The sequence below is a fragment of the Chiloscyllium punctatum genome, chromosome 44 (assembly GCF_047496795.1).
Source record: "Chiloscyllium punctatum isolate Juve2018m chromosome 44, sChiPun1.3, whole genome shotgun sequence".
Taxonomy (NCBI): domain Eukaryota; kingdom Metazoa; phylum Chordata; class Chondrichthyes; order Orectolobiformes; family Hemiscylliidae; genus Chiloscyllium; species Chiloscyllium punctatum.
In genome coordinates, this window is record NC_092782.1 from 39,220,798 (window position 1) to 39,240,511 (window position 19,714).

Sequence of the window (19,714 nt, forward strand, 5' to 3'; positions counted from 1 at the left end):
AGAAATCTCATAACTAAATAATGTAGTATATGAATTTTAGTGCCAGCATGATACTAAGAATATAGGCTTTTCGTTTCAAAGACTGGCAGATTGTATCAAATGTCATGTAGTTGAACTGTTTATACCAAGTAAGGTACTGAACATACCCAAACTGCCCATGCTTCAAAATGCAAAACATAGTGTCCTGCATTAGATGTGATTCTGCAATTAGACAACGTTTGTTAAATAAACTAATGCATGTTAAGAATTATGCTGACTACCAATTTGAGTTTGTCAGATGGGCTCACAGTGTGGCACAATTGTGCACACTGGAAGCGACACATGCTAGTACACAGAACCCTGACCTTTGCACATATTTTGGCTGTTTCACTCTCTGGTTCATTCCTGAAGGCAATCAGAGTAAAACTGCTTGGTATAATTTTAAAAGCCTGAAGAAAGCCAGATTTTCTCCCATAAGTTGCTAAGTTGTTGCCTTTAACCAGTAACTAAAAGATTTTGCAGTTCATGTGCTAATCACCTGTCCCTCCTATAAAGAAGTGAAAGAATCTGGAGAAAAAAGATTGAAGAACAAAAAGCGATGGCAAGTAAAAGGAATGCCTCAATGAATCCTGTGGACGGGCACTGTTAAGCTGTGTTTCCTAGGTTATTTCCCTCCACTCATAAAACCAATTGTTTTTGTTGTGTCTGTCTGCATATGTGTATAGGGGATTGAAGAAAGGTTTAGGGTTTATCAAATACAGCCACATATTGATATTTCATAGTTGTTTACTTGTGATTAGAATTGACTTAATTGTAATAAATAGTGGTTAATGTTAAGTACAGGAACCTGTTTTCTGTTAGCTAATTCCAAGAGGCAGATAATTGAAGACTTTACATACTTTACTTAAATCATTAATTTTTGTGGTGACCTTGTGAGTAGTGGAGTTTGAGAATCAGTGCACTTTCACAAGTGGGTCATAACAAAATCATTCCAAATTAGGCGATTGATTTATAAATAATTTCAATATCACACAATAGAGTTTCGTATATATTTGTACATAACTGTAAAATATCAAATGGAACAGCTCAAACCACATTATAAACTGTAGTAGTAAAACCTAAATATCTGAGGTTAGTTTGCTGATGAATATCATTGTCTGTATATTACCCTACGCTCAGACATTATATAACTTTGTCTCTTTGCATACATTTTTTATTCTACTTCTCACTCATTCTCTGTACTATTAGATTCTAATCTTTCATTTGTCCTCATGAATTTAAAAGGTGACCTTACTCCTCACACACTGTAAGGCATTTACTCAGTCTTGATTCTACTCCTCTAATGCAACGCCTCATGATAATTCCAACAGCACCTCCTGAAGAACCAGGCATTAAGAAGTTTGAAAAACCTTTAGCCAACAAGAAGAGGGGAATCCAATATCAGATTCATACCAATCTTCCGGTATCTCACTGGGCACTCCAAACTGGAGAAGCTCATGCACAAGTTTCCATTGTCTAAGTTGATCGCACCTTCATGAATATATTTCTAACAAGTTCTCTGAAATGGAATCCGAAAGAACTTCAGCCAAAACCAGTTTCAATTATATGGAATATAATAACTATGATACAGGCTGCATATATTCAGTCAAAAATGTAAACATCAGACATATGCTATGAAGATTGTGTACTTTTCTATTGTTACAGTCCAGCCAAACAATATTCCTCTGGGCTTAGACAGTACAGTTTGTTATACCTTCTGTTGCCTCTCCTGACACTTTAGCAAAGACAAAGTAAGACTTGCTCACAGAAAAGCATCAATTAAAAGTCTTTCTTTTAGCCATTCTAATCCCAAAAGTATTCAATCATTCAGTGTGCATAAAGCCCTTAGGAACTGATGGCATTGAGCTTCAGGGCAGGTACAGCTCCTAGCTCCTTTGAGTGTAGCTGTTTTACAGCTCTTCTAAGAAAGCAAGCTTGATAAATTAAACACTTAATATTCTTTTTATGAACAGAAATAAGCTTTGAATTGTCAGGATCTAGTGAGGCAATTAAAACAAATGGATAGACTGAATAGTAAATCTAATGTCAATTATTAGCATTTTTTACCATTTTAATTCTGTAAACCTACTTATTCCATTTGTTTATTTTCTGTCTCTGTAATTTGTATTGCAAGTCTCATGTACAAATATCCCTTAAAGGAGCTGTAGAAACAGGTCGAAAATTTGTTGTTACCTGGCTAACTCTATCAGCAAAAATTCAATCTAACTCCATTTTACTAATGAGCAGTTGCTATCAAGAAGATGAAAGCAAAGCTTCTAAACATTGAGCAATGTAAAGCAAAACTATGCATCATTTTCTTTTACAGTTCACAACCACAGAGTGATTATGAAGGACAAGTTGAATATAAAGCAGCTGTTCCCCTTAGCTGGTAGAAGGGTCAGTAACAAAGGAAAGGTGAAAGACAGGAGGTTTAGAGGGGCTTTGAGGAAAACATTTTTCACCCAGAGGGTGGTGGGAACCTGTAATGCACTGCCTGGGAGGATAGTTGAGTCGGGAAACCTCACAACGTTTAAAAAGTACTAAGATGAGCACTTGAAATGTCATAACATTCAAGGCATAACATTCAAGTGATGGATAGTGGAATTACTTTAGGTTTAAAGTAAATTTTTGTCATGTAGATTCAATCGACAGAAGGGCCTCTTCTGCCCTGTATGATTCTACAATCCTCAGTCAATAATTTTATTTCCAAGTTTTGGTTTCTATTAAAAATCCATCTGAAAATTTTCTAAATAATTACATGATTTTAACAGACTATCCTATATAGTTTTGATTGGGCAGCATTAACACATACAGGTTGTTCTGCTATAATGCAGGCTTTGTTAATGCGGATTTCCTATAACTTAATTGACTAATTGGGAACACTGTTTCTAAAGCGTGAACTTTTAAAGCGTGTATTGGTGATAATGTGATTCTGGCCCCATTAGTTTAAATGATGTCGCTAATACACAATTTTCTTATAAAATGGGATTGCATGAGAACAAAAATACCGTGTTATAGCAGAACCAACTGCATTGTCCCAAAGTCTTGTCACCCAAAATCATTTCCTTATAATTAGGGCTAGATGCAGCAAATTGTTATTTGTTGGCAATAATGAACCGATAGGGTTATTTTGGTTAAGGGTCAGTGCACTTCTGGGATTAGTTTATCATGGTCTAAATTAATCAACTGTCAATATTTAAAACTTCAAGAGCTAAAACAAATAATATTGAAAATATTTTTCAAATCTGTTCAGATCTGATATTTTATCAGATTGGATTTTAACAGATTGGAGGCAGCAGCTAAACATACCTTACAACAATGACAACATCAAAGGCACGATGTTTTCATACTTACACACAATGACCCATGTCACAAATCCCATGACCAGAACACATCCAGGGGCATGCTGAGGCAAGGATCACATTATCAATAGCCCAGTTTGCAGTTCCAGAAGAATATTCTGTTTGAATCCATCTGAATCTGGTCCTTGGGGATCTAATTAACACAATGGCACGGTGAATAAATTAGTTATCAAAAGGTACTGTGCAGAAAAATATTATTGACATTCAGAAAATGCACAACCTAAAATTATTATGAGAACCTGAACCAGTCTTACACATTCTGACAGAATAATTTTGCTTGCACAATAATGATTGGGACTACAGTATAAAGATAGCGAAGGCTAATATTAGTTGTAAACAAAGTGTACTGCTTGGATTCCCATTATATCATGGCAGAAACAAAGGCTGGGACTTTCCATTTTGCAGTATGGTGACAGGCATCTTAGGTAACATCACATCCACCTAGACCTGTAGGAAGTTCTTTTCCATAATGTTATGCTCTTCAGCTTACTTGATTTACAAGCCAGTCCCATATCGAATTAAATGGCAAATCACATGCAGGTAGTCATAGAGTCATAGAGATGTACAGCACGGAAACAGACCCTTCGGTCCAACTTGTCCATGCCAATCAGATATCCTAACCTAATCTAGTCCCATTTGTTAGCACTTGGCCCATATCCCTCAAAACCCTTCCTATTCATATACCCAACCAGATGCCTTTTAAATGTAATTGTACCAACCTCCACCACTTCGTCTGACAACTCATTCCATACATGCACAACCATTTGCGTGAAAAAGTTGCCCCTTAAGTCCCTTTTAAATTTTTCCCTTCTCACCTTAAATGACTCTAGTTCTAGACTCCCCACAATGGAAGTTCTCACCCCCTAGTGACACTTTACCTTGTCAAAAGATCTGAAACCATTTTTAAAGGCCACTCAGTTACCCCTTCATTTACTGCAAGTCAGGAACTCCACAGGAGTCAGTGATCTTCATTCCCATCCCCGAACGTTATCTGCCTAGCATCAAAAGGTGGATCCCTACTTTAATGAAGACTCTTTAGAATACCTGCTTCAGGCTGTCTGGGCCAGGAAGGAGGTACTCTTAACATCTGATGAACAAAACAAGCTCTCCCATCAGACCTAGATGACCTCATCCAGCCCATCATACCATGCATAGTTCCTTCAACAATTCTTCATTCAGTGATACCTGCTGAAAAACCAGAAGGCTGGATGTAAACTGGTTTTCTGAAGTTACCATGCTCAGTCAAAAACAGTTTGTACATGTTGGGGAAGGGGAAGATGGAATCATGAAGATGTGAATAAGATGGTCCAAAGGAGAGGTATCCTTTTCCCAGAGGACTAGCAAAGGAAGCTGTGCCACCAGTTTCTGCCAGCCTGGTCCGAGGTTTCCACCTAGGTCAGTGACGTTGACGCTGAAGAGGAACAATCAATAATGCAGAAAGAATGTGCCACTTCCCACCAGAGCTCTGTTACTCTCATTGTCTGCAACACTTTCCCTCAGTTGCTGCCCCTCTCATCAGCCTCTCACACTAATTAACCTGCAGGTTATCATGCTACCATCTCAGTACAGCTCACCACCTCTTACCCCATATGAACCAACACTAACAGCTGTGCCATGCAATATAATCGCATTCACCCCCCTGCCCCCCCTTTCTCTCATTACAGGAGTAGACAGCCCATTACATGGGCAGAAAGAGTCCGAACAGGTGGAAGGGGGCTTGACATCCAAGTTCTCACCCTCCTCACAGGTTAAGATTGAGGCTGTTCCTGTGGAGATGCAAAAACTTCCATGTCTTATCATTCATTCCACAGCATCTCTCATATCAATGCTGCTGCCACTCTCAATCATTGCACACCACCTCTAATCATCGGATGCGATGCCTGCTCTCTCTTTTGAGTTGCAGGTTCTGCTAGCATCCCCAAAACCTCCCCAGAAATTTCCCCAGAAGCTCCCTCCTCCTCAACCTTAGATGGTGAGAGGACTGAGGCCTCGTAGGAAGCATCATAAAGGTTGTCTTCTGAATCCTCCACCAATCCAGGTACTGACACCTTGATAGGAACATTTAGAAAGTTAGGGAGCACAAACTGATGACCACCTCACTGCACCACTTTGCAGTTGGCCGGAAACAAAATATCCCAGGGTGCTGGTGCTTAGAGGACTGCTGAAGACCAGATACCTGGTCAGTCCCAGACAGAAGGGCAATTATAGACTTTATCCCCATGCGCAAAGAGGAACAAGAGTGACAGACAGTTATCTAGAATACTCAATGATCAGAATGTGAACATCTATCTACCTCCATGGATAGGTTAGCAGCTGCTATAGATAGTTAGGTTCACTACCCTCAAGGAGAGATGCATACACTTGCACTTCATCTCCCCAGCCATTGGTACAAGTTGGGCAGGAAACCTTGATACCGAGGTTTTAGAAGATTTGTAGCTCAGTTTGAGTTTCTGGATGTAGGTTTGCTCACTGAGCTGGAAGGTTCATTCAGAGGCTCACTGAAGATGTTACTGAGTGTGGTGACAAAATATCTGATCATGAACCTTCCAGATCAGCGAGCAAAACTACATCCAGGAAACCTTGACTTCAGTCCAGGTGCTCACTCCTCACAAGGAGACAGGGTGGTGTCAGAAAGCATCCAGCCGGAGGTAAAACCACATGCAAACCCCTTGGTCCTTTCCACAGAAGATTCCGGGGACTCCAACCCCACCCTGCCTACCTGCTCCTACCCTTGGGAGTCCAAGCTGAGAAGGGTCAACATGCCTCTGGGAAAAAGACCCGCGGGCAGCACATTTAACTTGTGTAGACTCAAACACCTCTGGGGCTCCCCCACTAAATCTCCAATGCCAATAGGCTCAATGGCTGGGGATGATGGCAATAGAAAAAAAAATCAGTCTGGTCCTATTTTTATCTGATATCCCATATGAACAGACTTACAATTTCTGTTTCTCTCTAAGGAATAGCAATGCCACTTAGAGAGAAATGCTCTTCACGGAAAATCAACTTAACATATGCTAAGGATCAACCTAAGATCTTCCTGTGGCTGTACTCATTCAGGATTGCATCCTGATATACAGATGTACTTTCAAATATCTTGAATACTGATGGAATTATGTTTTCCAATGGTAAAAGAGAACTTTTTCTGAAATTAAAAGATTGTTGATGTCACCTTGTTATTTAAGGATAGGAGAGATAAATCAGTAAATTATAGACTTATTAGTTTAACATTGGTCATGAGGAAGTCACTAAAATTAGTTGTTAGAGATAGAGAGACTGATCATTTGGACAAATATGAACTAATCAGAGAAAGACAGACAGTGTGGATCTGTAAGTGTTAAAACATGCCTAAGAAATCTATTGGGTTTTTTTCAGGAAGTTATTTATGTGCACTTCCATTTGATGAAGGAGGCATGAAGTTGTAAAAGACTATGACAAAAATGAGAGTCCATAGAATTAGTGACATGAATACTAATTGGTAAGCAGATAGAAGCAGACATGACTCTGGGCATATACCCCAATTGGTAGGATGAACTCTGGAGTACAGTGTTCAGTCCTGGCTATTTCTACTCAAGAATCAAATATTTGCTTTGGTGTGGGTGCAGTGCAGATTCACCAGAAAGATACCTGAGGTTAAAGGGATCAATGAAAGGCTAAGGTTATAGGTTTCTATTCTCTTGAGTACAGAATATTATAAAGTAAACTTATGGTGGTGATTAAGATGAATAACTGAGTTAACAATGTAGACCAAAACTATTTTCTCAGATGGAGGTATGCCCAAAACAAAAGGGAGCAACATTAAAATTACAGCTAGATCATTGAAGAGTGATTTCATGATGCATTTCTTTCCATAAAAAATAGTGGAAATCTGGAACTCTCTCCCACAATGAGCTGTTAAGATTGGGTCAATTGAAAATTTCAATACTGAGATTGCTAGATATTTGTTAAGCAAGAGTATAAAGATTCATGGAATTATGGCAGTTAGGTTAAAAGACAGGTGCCATGATATAGTTGTATGGTGAAACAGTCTTGATGGGTGCAAGGGTCTAGACTTGTTTCTATGTTTCTTAAAACTTACATAGTTCCTGGAGATAAGTAGACGGTGACACGCTTCCAATTTTGGAACCTCTGCGATGTGTAGGTTGAGCTTTCTGTGTAGTGCAGACAGCCAATGCTGGGAGGAACACACTCCTCAGTGACTAGGTGCCAGTCTTTGCCTGTATTGAGGGAGTATTGCAGCTGAATGCCATTGGAATCTGGAGACTGGTTTCCACAACCTAGATTGAGCTCAAACTGCAAGAATGTGGAGGCAGTAACATGGAAGTCCCAAGTTTCTGCAAACCTGGGTTTGCCTAAAAAACAGAAGTGACACAATCACCAGTGATGAAAGGCCTATCCTATTTTTATTGATTTCTATTAGAATTATTTCTTGAATGTGATGTAATTGCCAAATATCTTCTCAAATACAGGTTTAGGAGGTACAATGTTTGAGAGGTCCTGCACAGTCTTTCGTATATATTTGTATTTCTGCTTAATTATGTACCTATATTAGCATTAAAAACCAGTGCTGTATCCTTTGAGAGGCAATACATGTCTGTCTTGCCCCCTTGAATGCGATACCAGTTGGATTGCAGGTCAGAAGAATCATCAAATGTATCTTGGAAATCTGTAAGGGAGCTATCATTCATTCCAATCAGGACATCATCTAAGGCCCACTGTGCACTGAGTTTTCCTGAAAAGAAACAAAAATCAAAGTTAAAGCACTTGATAGGACTCAAAATTTATTGTGTAACTTGCTGACAATCAGATCATAAATTAATCAACTTTAAAAAAACATATTGAGAAAGCCACAATATTAACATTGCTTTTTAGCATTGTAGCATGGTCTGAAGAAAGATTTAAGACTGCAAATTAGTCAGGAGACGTTGAAGGGGTGAAAGAGGTCATTTGCTTCATGCTGCCTGAGCATCTTTCTCCTCAACCAATTCAAAATTAATTTCACTGTTCTAATCTGATTCCTTCTTACACTGCTTTTAATGTTTTTGATTCTTCTCTTAAAGGTTTCTGCCTCAAATCTTTCCTGTGGCAAACCATTTCATGCCTCAAAACATTTCTTCTCGCTCTCCATTTGACAAAAAGTATTAAAATAATTGTCTGTTCGTTATTCATCACTAATTTCTCTTGCCTATTGTGAGAGACACTATGACCAACTTTAAATGGTGAGAAATATGCTGAGTGTCAAAGGTCCATATAATAACGTGCATAACACTGATTCCTGGCTCCTATAGTCAATTGGTTTGTAATAATACAGCTATTTCCATATTGGTCCACACAATTGTGAAATGCAGAATGATGGGTACAAGGCAATGACATAACTAAATTCAAGTAGTTGTAACTGAAAAATCTGTTTTTTATAACAGTGATTTGACCTCCAAAATTACAGAAGAACCTATCACTAGGTGCTGTAAAGTAATGGGTCATATTTTCCAAGGAGTGGCAACCTTACGCAGATTGTTACAGAAGAGAGTTCTGCATTTCTGAGACTAGATCCCACTGAGGGCTCCTTCAGAAATGCAGAGTTGTACTTCCATTCTGACAGTTCTTTTATGGTACAGTGGGTCAATTTTTCATAGCAGTCAGTTGTTATATACTGATCTTTAAAGGTCCAGAATCACAGACAGCCACTTTGACAGTTGTTGTCAAATGGTAAACACATCAGATAAGTGTGAAATTAGGGTGGCAGGAATGGTAGGGGGTAGAGTGAGATTTAAGTTTTACACTACCAATGGCCAGATGTCCACCTCCTTAACTGAGGACTGCTAGCCAGAAAGGTGAGCTATATGGTTGTGTGACTACACTAATTGGCACAGCAAATTAGACCAGGATGGCGTGAGCATGCAGCTGGATGTTGAGTGAGCAAATGCTAAGGTAGCAAGCAGTCCTGCGATGCAGCTTGATCCAATCTGTGAGCTGCTGCCTCTCTCTGTGTGCAAAGTGTCCCTGTTGCTGCCTTTCAACGCTAGTTGCTGGAGTACTGTGCAGTACAAGCCTATGCTTCCTTAATTTCCTGCAAGTATATTGAAATAGTACCATAATGGTCATGAGTGGCTGGTAAATGCTAGATGCCAATGTCAGTGGATGAGTGTATATGGCTGGTGCTCTGGGACATGCCCTGAGATGCTGTTTGTCCCTAAGCAACATGGAAGATCTGCAGAGCAAGTGGCGAGCTGAAATTGCCAGGTACTCTGATTTCCACATTAAGGTTTCTCAATGTGCACCTCTTGTGTTCCTGTGCAACTGAATAACACTGAATTTAGAGCATCTGTGATACAGTCCAGAATGGTGAATGGCAAACTGGACCATTTTTGCTAAATCTCCACTAGCTGGAGGGGCACGTGAAAAAAAAGTCAAGTTGTTACATCATCCACTCGTGGCTTTGTAGTTTGGCTGTTGTTAAATTTAATGCCATTCTGGTCCTAGGGGATGGTGCATGATCTGTGGCTTCCTTGGTGGGATGAAGCTCCCTTACTCAGTGCTTCTTGACAAGGTTGGGATACCTCTGCTGATTATAGCAAATCCACTGCTTGCAGTAGTACTGGGTCCTGGTGATCCGTCTCCCGTGACATGTCCAGCAAACTAAACATGTTGATGAACCGATACTTATGCGTAAGCTGAAATAGTTGAGTGTATCCTCCATTACTACTGATGCACCAAATTACAGTATATTTAGCATATGTATGTTATCCCTAATGCACGTTAGAGATCTATCACCCGTGCTGCCAAAAGCCAAATCTTCATGAAGTTCTAAGATGGTCTCCTTCACAAATAAAATCAATAAATTAATTGTGCAATTTTCCAAACATAAGAAATTGCTGCAATAAATCTAATTTAAACAGTGAAATAAATAACTTCTTATCAATAAGTTGATATGATTTTTTGATTGTAAACAATAATCTGTGAATGGTCTCTACAAATAAGCATCGTTTGCATCCACCATTTTTTAATTACTATAACATCTCACAACAGAGAAAACAATTCTTCATGGAAGAACAAAATTCCACTGAGTAAATCAATGTGATAATTTGCAATTGAAATCAACAAACCAATCTAATCTAAAATCAAACGTGTACTTTGAATGTGAAAGTCAAGAAAATAAAGCCTTTCGGCCTCTGTTAGTATGAGCAATGACTTAGTGGAAAAGGAATTTTTTTCTCACTTAAAAATGTGGTTAGTTTTAATTAGTTACTTGCACATGATATCAACATTTTCTAACAAAGACATTGTCATAAAGACACTGTGGTTAAAATAAGTATTTTTATTTATATTGTTAAAGGGTGAATTCATTATTATAAGCATAACAAAAATCAGCTTTGAAATTCATGATTTTTGTCGATATGACATCTATGCTAATTACTTTTGAGTAGTTATTTTCAAACATTTTTTTGAGGCTTTTCTTCATGACTATTTTTTGCCTCATCTATATTTTTATAATGTTGTCAATGCCGTCGTCTAACCTTTTAATTGCATTTACCTCCAAATAGTAGTCTATGGCATCTTGTTAGTGCAGAGTTTTCATTACAATATGCCATAAAATTAGAAATTTACATTAGGTTATGACTACTTGGCCAGATCACCCAATGAAGAGTCTGCTACTTAATATTCTTATGTCTGATTCTGAACTACAGTTTTAAAGCTTACCATGTTGTGGCTGCCACCAGCGAAATGCTGTAGATGTAGTTTTGGCTTCTGGGAACAGTTCAATTGTTATTATTTGAGGTTGTAGAAAAGACATGTAGTCCAGTTCACGTAAAACATGCCAAGTTATTCCATTGTCATTGCTGTACTGCACAACAATTCCTAGATTTAAAGAATGACAAAGAATTACATTTGGCGCTAGCATTTTGCTTTACACTGATATATCTCCTTTGGCAGTGCTCGCAAAGAGTTAAAGGTTACTCTGTTTTAACTAGAGTTTGTGGATGGATGAAAGAACTTTATAAAGAAGATGGTAAGAGATCATCCTAGAAGTATTAATATTAGCAATTTAATTGTTTAGTTACGTACTTGAAAGAAACGAAGTAGAGAATCGACAAAGAAATAATTTTGTTATCTACTGCATGCACACCTGAAATGTTTGCCTCCATGTGCATTGTGAGGAAGGTTTTTTTGAACTTTTTTGAACTTTATAACTAAAACAAAGAGGAAATAGATTTCAACTCAAGAAATTGTTACTATAATCTATGTCTTCTTTTCTTTGCAGTTATGTTTGCATCAGTACTCAGTGCAACTAAATGAGTTTATGCTTAAAGTAGTACAGAATTAAGTTTATGCTTAAAGTAGTAATTCAGAAACCTAGGAAGTAGGAATGTGCCACCCATAAGCAGTGTGTGACTTGGAAAGGAACATATGTAACTGCGTGTCAATCAAGAACAGAGTGAATATGAAAGGTGATAGATGGGGTGTCATCCAAGCAGACTGCTTTGGTCTGGATGGTGTTGAGCTTGAATATTGTTGGAGCTGCATCCAGGCAAATACAGAATATTTGACCACACTCCTGACTTATGCCTTGCCTTGCCTTGCACATGGTAGTCAGGCTTTGGAAAGACAGGAGATGAGATACTCACTACACAATTTCTAGCCTCTGACCTGCTGTTTTAGGCACAGTGTTTGTATTCCTGGTCCAATGTCAAGGAGAAATTTTGTAGAGCATCTTAAAGAATCAGAAAAAAGGAAGACGGAGTTGTATAGGAGAATTGCAGAGCTTAGGTCTCGAAGCAGCTAAAGACACAACTGCCAATGGTGCAGGAATTAAAATTGAGGGATGCTCAAGAGATTTTGAGAAATGCAGACATTTTGGATAAAAATGTAGCTGGTGCAACCAGTTAATATAAATTACAAATTATAAAGAAATACTATGAGCAATTCCTATTAAAGCCCCAGTCCTCAATTATCAAGATTCTCCTCAGTTAGACCTGTTTAACTAACCTCTGAAATTTGTTTCAATGAGAGATCAGTTATCACATACTCTGCATTGTTTTTATTTTCAGAGTTAACTCAGTGAAAGGTTGATGGGTTCATACTTTGTGTTTCTTTTGCAATTCAATAGGAAAACAGATGTGGTTATTTTATCTGCTCTGAAACATAATCGTGTCTAAGGCTTTCACCCTGGAGAAATTTTGATTGCTACACAGGAATGGGGGAGGGAGGGACTTTACAAAAAGCAGGTCCTACTGTACTCTTGGAATAACAAATCTTGCTTTCAATCACAAAACAATTTCTGCAAATTGTAAACACAATTTCATGTTGAGAACCATAACTTGCTAGCTTGTTGACTTGCTTCAGCGGAGAGTGCAGTCTCTGTGAATCTTGAATTTCTCACAAAATCAGAAGTGTCTTAACAGACATCAATGAAAGCATTTTGAATAAATTAATGTTTTGCCTAATGCCTTTTTTTTGTAAGTGTTGTGATTTTAAAAAATTTCTATGCTAGAAATTTCATTCTAGTTGTGAATCATTAATTTAATGGAGATCTAAAAATAATGGTTAAGACTGCAGCAATTTAATTGGCTCTCCTTTCTTTAATTAATCCTCCCAGTGACACATCATGCTACCTTCATGATTTCTTACTACTTCATCGATTTCTGAGTCTTTGGTTTTATATCATTTCTACATCCTCATCTCTGATTCATTTCTATTTTATGAATACAAAATTTGAATCAATCAGCAGTACGAAATATACCACCTGCCAGAAAAGTATGCTGGGCCTGGAGATTCTGTACTGTTCTTAATATGGATCGAGTGAATCTGTGCACAAAGGGGAAGGGGAGGTATCTGGGGAGCAGCAGGTTTTCTGTGTTTTTGGTCCTTCCTTGCTCATCCCAAAAAGTGGAAAACAGCCGTTGAAGAAAAGAGAAAACCCCATGATAATATCAAAGATGATATATTTAAAATAACATTAAAAAGAGCCCAAAGAACAGATCTCAAGTGCACATACGTCAACTGCACATATCTAAAACTGCACAATTTTGAGAATCGATCTAGGAATTAAAGAAATCAACTGAAAAAAGCCTAAATGTCAGAAACTGGGTTTGGCACTAGCAAGAGACCTGCAAACATGGCACTTATGGATGAATTTTACATCTAAAAAGGACAATTTGCACAACAGTTTGATCATACTACAGTCGGTTCTGCTATAATACACGTTTCTTCAATGCAATTTGGCTATAACATGATTGAAGAATTTAGACCATTACTGGTAGAACGCAATCTTAGCTTCTTACGTGATTCCCATCCTATTCGTTTAAATGGTTCTGTTATTAAGCTATTTTCTTATAACACGGGATCGCATGGGAACAGAACTATTGCATTATATCAGAACAGATTGTACTGATATACTGGAAATTATGACATATCTGTGTTTATTAATTTGAATCTTATGTTACTGAACAATGCTGCAAACTATGCATCAAGAAAAACGATTTTGCAAGAAATAAGGAGTGCTTTTGTTGGTTTTCTAGCTTTTCTAGTAGATTTTGCTGACAAACCAGCTTTATTGCAGCTATTTGGACTTCATAATTAATATTTTGATGTCAGAATTTAAATGGCTGTTTTTCTGAGATAAAATGTGATAGCGAATATTGGCAACATATTCAGCCAGGAAGGGCTCACAGTTAAGCTGATCCAATCATCAACAATGTCTATAATGTGTGCCCATTCCAACTGGTCACTGGATAGCCACTAAGGGTGAGAATATTAGCTTATTTTTCTCTCCGCTGACTTAGGGTGGATAGTATCAAATTAAGGCAATCCAGCCAAGAGGAGCAAATACAACGCAGATTGAGGTTTAATTATGGATAGTGGTCAGTTTGGTACTCTACACATACAGTCATAGAGTCATACAGCATGGAAACAGACCCTTCAGTCCAACTCATCCATGCTGATCAAGTTTCCCAAACTAAATTATTCCACTTGTCTGCATTTAGCCCAGACCCCTCTAAACCTTTCCTATTCATATACCTTTCCAAATGTCTCTTAAATGTTGTAACTGTGAGAAAGTACATTCCTGTCAGGGTGAAAGGAAAGGCTGATAGGTATAGGGAATGCTGGATGACGAAAGAAATTGAGGGTTTGGTTAAGAAAAAGAAGGAAGCATATGTAAGGTATAGACAGGATAGATCGTGTGAATCCTTAGAAGAGTACAAAGAAAGTAGGAGTATACTTAAGAGGGAAATCAGGAGGGCAAAAAGGGGACATGAGATAGCTTTGGCAAATAGAATTAAGGAGAATCCAAAGGGTTTTTACAAATATATTAAGGACAAAAGAGTAATTAGGGAGAGAATAGGGCCCCTCAAAGATCAGCAAGGCGGCCTTTGTGTGGAGCCACAGAAAATAGGGGAGATACTAAATGAGTATTTTACATCAGTATTTATTGTAGAAAAGGATATGAAAGATATAAACTGTAGGGAAATAGATGGTGACATCTTGAAAAATGTCCAGATTACAGAGGAGGAAGTGCTGGATGACTTGAAACGGGTAAAGGTGGATAAATCCCCAGGACCTGATGAGGTGTATCTGAGAACTCTGTGGGAAGCTAGAGAAGTGATTGCTGGGCCTCTTGCTGAGATATTTGTATCATTGATAGTCACAAGTGAGGTGCCGGAAGACTGAAGGTTGGCTAACATGGTGCCACTGTTCAAGATGGGTGGTAAGGACAAGCCAGGGAACTATAGACCAGTGAGCCTGACCTTAGTGGTGGGCAAGTTGTTGGAGGGAATGCTGAGGAACAGGATGTACATGTATTTGGAAAGGCAAGGACAGATTAGGAATAGTCAAATGGCTTTGTGCGTGGGAAATCATGTTTCATAAACTTGATTGAGTTTTTTGAAGAAGTAACAAAGAGGATTGATGAGGGCAGAGCGGTAGATGTGATCTTTATGGACTTCAGTAAGGCTTTCGTCAAGGTTCCCCATGGGAGACTGATGAGCAAGGTTAGATCTCATGGAATACAGGGAGAACTAGCCATTTGGATACAGAACTGGCTCAAAGGTAGAAGACAGAGGGTGGTGGTGGAGGGTTGTTTTTCAGACTGGAGGCCTGTGACCAGTGGAGTGCCACAAGGATCGGTGCTGGGCCCTCTACTTTTTGTCATTTACATAAATGATTTGGATGCAAGCTTACAGTTAGTAAGTTTGCAGATGACACCAAAATTGGAGGTGTAGTGGACAGCGAAGAGGGTAAATAGGCAAAGTCTTTTCCCTGGGGTCGGGGAGTCCAGAACTAGAGGGCATAGGTTTAGGGTGAGAGGGGAAAGATATAAAAGAAACCTAAGGGGCAACTTTTTCACACAGAGGGTGGTATAGGTGGTATGGAATAAGCTGCCAGAGGAAGTGGTGGAGGCTGGTACAATTGCAACATTTAAAAGGCATTTGGATGGGTATATGAATAGGAGGGGTTTGGAGGGATATGGGCCGAGTGCTGGCAGGTGGGACTAGATTGGGTTGGGATATCTGGTTGGCATGGACGGGTTGGACCGAAGGGTCTGTTTCTATGCTGTACCTCTCTATGACTCTATGCATCTATCACTTCCTCTGGCTGTTCTTTCCATACACACACCACTCTCTGTGTGGAAAATGTTGCTGCTCAAGTTCCCTTTTATATCTTTCTCCTCTCACCTTAAAAACATGCCCCTTAATTCTGTGTTCCCCTACCCTAGGAAAAGACCTTTGCTATTCACTTTTATCTACTCCCCTCATGATTTTATAACCTCGTAAAGTCACCCCTCAACCTCCTACGCTCCAGGGAGAAAAACCCTAGCCTATTGTTATAACTCAAACCCTCCAGTCCTGGCAATATTCTGGTAAATCTTTTCTTTACCCTCTCCAATTTAATAACATCCTTACAGTAAAATGACCAAAATTGTAAATGCTACCCCAAAATTGGCTTCACCGATGTCCTGTACAACTATGACATCCCAACTCCTATACTCAAAGATCTGAACAATGAAGGTAAGTGTGTAAAGTGCCTTCTTAACGATCCTGTCTCCCTGTGATGCAGCTTTCAAAAAACTATGTGCCTATGTTCAACCACTCTGCTCAGACACTACTATTAATTGTATAACTCCTGCCTTGGTTTATTTTACCAAAGTGCAATATCTTGCATTTATCCAAATCCACCTGCAACATTGATCAAGATCCCTTTGTAATCTGAGATAACCTTCTTCACTGTTGGCTATACCACCAATTTTGGTGCCATCAGCAAACTTACTAACCATGCCTCTTAAATTCTCATCCGAATCATTTATATAAATCATAAACACAGCTGATCACAGGCCTTTAGTCTGAAAAACAACTCTTCACCACCACCTTTTGTCTCGTACCATCAATCCAATTTTGTTTTGAACTGACATGTGATCTAACTAGTTTACCTTTACCAAAATCCATCCAGACAATGTCTACCGCTCTGGTCTCATCAATCGTTTTGGTTACATCCTCAAAAAACTGAATCAAGTTTGTGAGAAATGATTTCCCGTGCACAAAGCTATGCTGACTATCCCTAATCAGTCCCTGCCTCTCCAAATACCTGTAAATCCTATTTCACTAAGTCCTCTCTAACAACTTACTCATCACTGATGACAGACTCACAGGTTTACAGTTCCCAGGCTTCTCCTTACAGTTTTCTTTAATAAATGGAAGTGCAATCCAATATTTTTGGAGCATACATGCAAACAAGAGTGATGACATTACAGACATTGTCCATTATAGCCATAACAATAAAATAAATATGCAAATAAACAATATTTATAGGACCAGATTTTAACAAATACTTCAGGCCCCAATCACCTTCATTTCTAGCTCTTGGTTTGCTGCAAGATGAACCAAGGGTTCGACTTCCAATTCGGATATAAAATTGAACCAACCTACACATGAAACAAAGATTACAAGGTTAATAGGAAGACGGTACTACCAATTGACTTATTAGCAAAAAAAAACAGTAAACAGGCTAACTGAACTATATTATGGACAATATCATAAACTCAAACATGACCAGAATTTGCAACAATTTGATTCCTTAATTCAGCCATAACAAACTGTGAAATTACATTCTAGAATTCATTCTATAGTCATTGAGGGGGTGGTGTGGGTGTGGATTATCATCATAATTGCTCAGCTGAAACTGGGACAGTGAGTAGTTAAAATGTCCTGAGCAAAGTCCCTGTTGTTTCCCCACCTGGACCCGAGCAGGTGGGAAAGGTACCACCTGTGGTTGATGGGCCTTTCTCTACATATACAGATTATTAGGTAATGCAGCAGGAAAGCTGCTGCGGCTTACAAATGAACTTGGACACTGTCAGCCCTTAGTACAACATATCCAGTACTTAGCACAGTGTGAGAACCTTTCTGAGAGAGACAGTAATAATGATGGTGGAAACAAGAGAAAATCACACTGGGATACTTTGCTGAAATGTTCTTTGGAAATGTGTATTAGGGCACATGCTAAGACAGACGAGCAGGATCTTTATTCTACATTTATTAAAAAAAACCCTGTTTGGACATATTATGACACCTCTGACACAGCTGGGGCTGGACCTTCTATTCTATGTAAATGTCAAGCTTCCAGCTGTTAAAACATGACATTGGATGAAAAAAGTACTGCATTTAACAGCCCTGCCAATTCTTTGTTAAATGATACAATCATTCACTGGTAGATGTAAACGTATTACCAGCATCATTTAAAAAGATGGAATACTCAGCAGAGTGGATTTTTAATTATGTTTGAATATCATAAGGTCAAGTCCTTCCAAGTCTAAAGGTTCATATCTAGAACACCAAATTCATTTGGTTTTGTATTTCCTAACAGTGCAACTAGGCTGAGAAGCAATCTCAGTTGTGACTGTGCTCACATCAAATAGAACAAATCAATAGAAAGAGTAACCGTGTTTACCTGAATTGACCAGAACTGAGCACATTCAGAGGTTCAACTAACTTAGTTTGGATTTGCAGACAATGTGTACACTGCTTTATGAGACAGAAATGTGGCTGACTTTTAAAATAATGGATAAAGAATTACATGCATACAGTATTTTCATGAAATATAGTGTACTCAGAACATGCTAACAGAGAACTCTTAATGTGAAATTATCCTGCAACAAATGTAAAATTTTGCTTTTAACCTGATGTTTGTTGTGTCAAGACTGACAGTTCTGGCCTCTCTTCCCCCAGGGCCATTGAAGTAGAGGGATTTCCCATCATTCAGTATCCCGCAGCCAATGCCAGTCTGTCCTCCTGTAACCTTGAACCAGAGAGGATTGAGCTTATCCTCAAAGCGATCAGTCATTTCACTGGGGTTTGATGTATTCGGCACACAAGTTCCCTCTTCAACTACAAGAGAATGGAACTATGCATCATCAGCAGAAACAGATTTCTATATCAAACGTTATTCATTAAAGCAGGGAACCATTTCTATTAACTAAATTGGAAGCAGAAACATAAAGGGAAAGAGAGAATTGAGCCAATTTGGAAAATATGTGCCACTAAAATACTTACACTTAAAATAAAGTGTTTAAATTTATAACTCATGGATATTTTTTCTCCTCCACTACCTCTGCACAAAATGAGAATTAAAAATATACCACAGAAATTTGTCCTGCTGTGTGAGATACTAAAACTAGTAAATGTACTCAGTGCATTGAAGGGGACATACAAATGTCCTGGTTGTTGAATTGGACTGTGGGAGCAAACTGGAGCACCCGGAGGAAACCCACGCAGACATGGGGAGAATGTGCAAACTCCACACAGTCAGTTGCCTGAGGCTGGAATCAAACCTGGGACTCTGGTGCTGTGAGGCAGCAGTGCTAACCACTGGGCCACCGTGAATTTCTGGTGTCATGTGACACTCAATAACGCTGACCACATTCAATTACTGGGTAAAATTTTTATTAAACTTGGGCATGGTTTTACAAAGTAGCCTAGTTAGCAATCCTGTACTGAATAATTCTTCTCCTGGCTCTTCAAAGCCTGTTCAGCATGTACAGGCACCAATCAGTGGTGAAATGCAACACTTGCCACTTGCCTGGAACAGTGCAACTCCAACAACAGTCAAGAAGCTTGACACCATCCAGGACAAAGCAGCTCATTGATAGGCACTAATTTCAGAAATATTCATTCCTTCCAGCAGTTTGTACCACCTACAAGATGCGCTGCAGAAATTCACAAAAGCCCCTTAGACCTTAGCACTTTCCAGGTGCATAACAATCTCCATCTAGAAGGCCAAGGATAGCAGATACATGGGAACATTACCACCTGCAGGTTCCCTTCCAAACCACACCATCCTGACATGAA

The 19,714-nt window shown here is 38.8% G+C and overlaps 1 protein-coding gene across 1 annotated transcript in view; it reads right to left on the reverse strand.

The window, feature by feature from the left end:
• LOC140466901 (reelin-like) overlaps positions 1-19,714 on the reverse strand; it is a 371,462-nt gene that overhangs the window by 84,743 nt on the left and 267,005 nt on the right. The window contains exons 30-35 of the mRNA XM_072562696.1: positions 18,547-18,754; positions 17,216-17,292; positions 11,076-11,234; positions 7,921-8,109; positions 7,456-7,729; positions 3,373-3,513 (exon numbers count right to left, since the gene is read on the reverse strand). Of these exons, the coding sequence (XP_072418797.1) occupies positions 3,373-3,513; positions 7,456-7,729; positions 7,921-8,109; positions 11,076-11,234; positions 17,216-17,292; positions 18,547-18,754 (1,048 nt within the window). The remainder of the gene's footprint in view (positions 1-3,372; positions 3,514-7,455; positions 7,730-7,920; positions 8,110-11,075; positions 11,235-17,215; positions 17,293-18,546; positions 18,755-19,714) is intronic.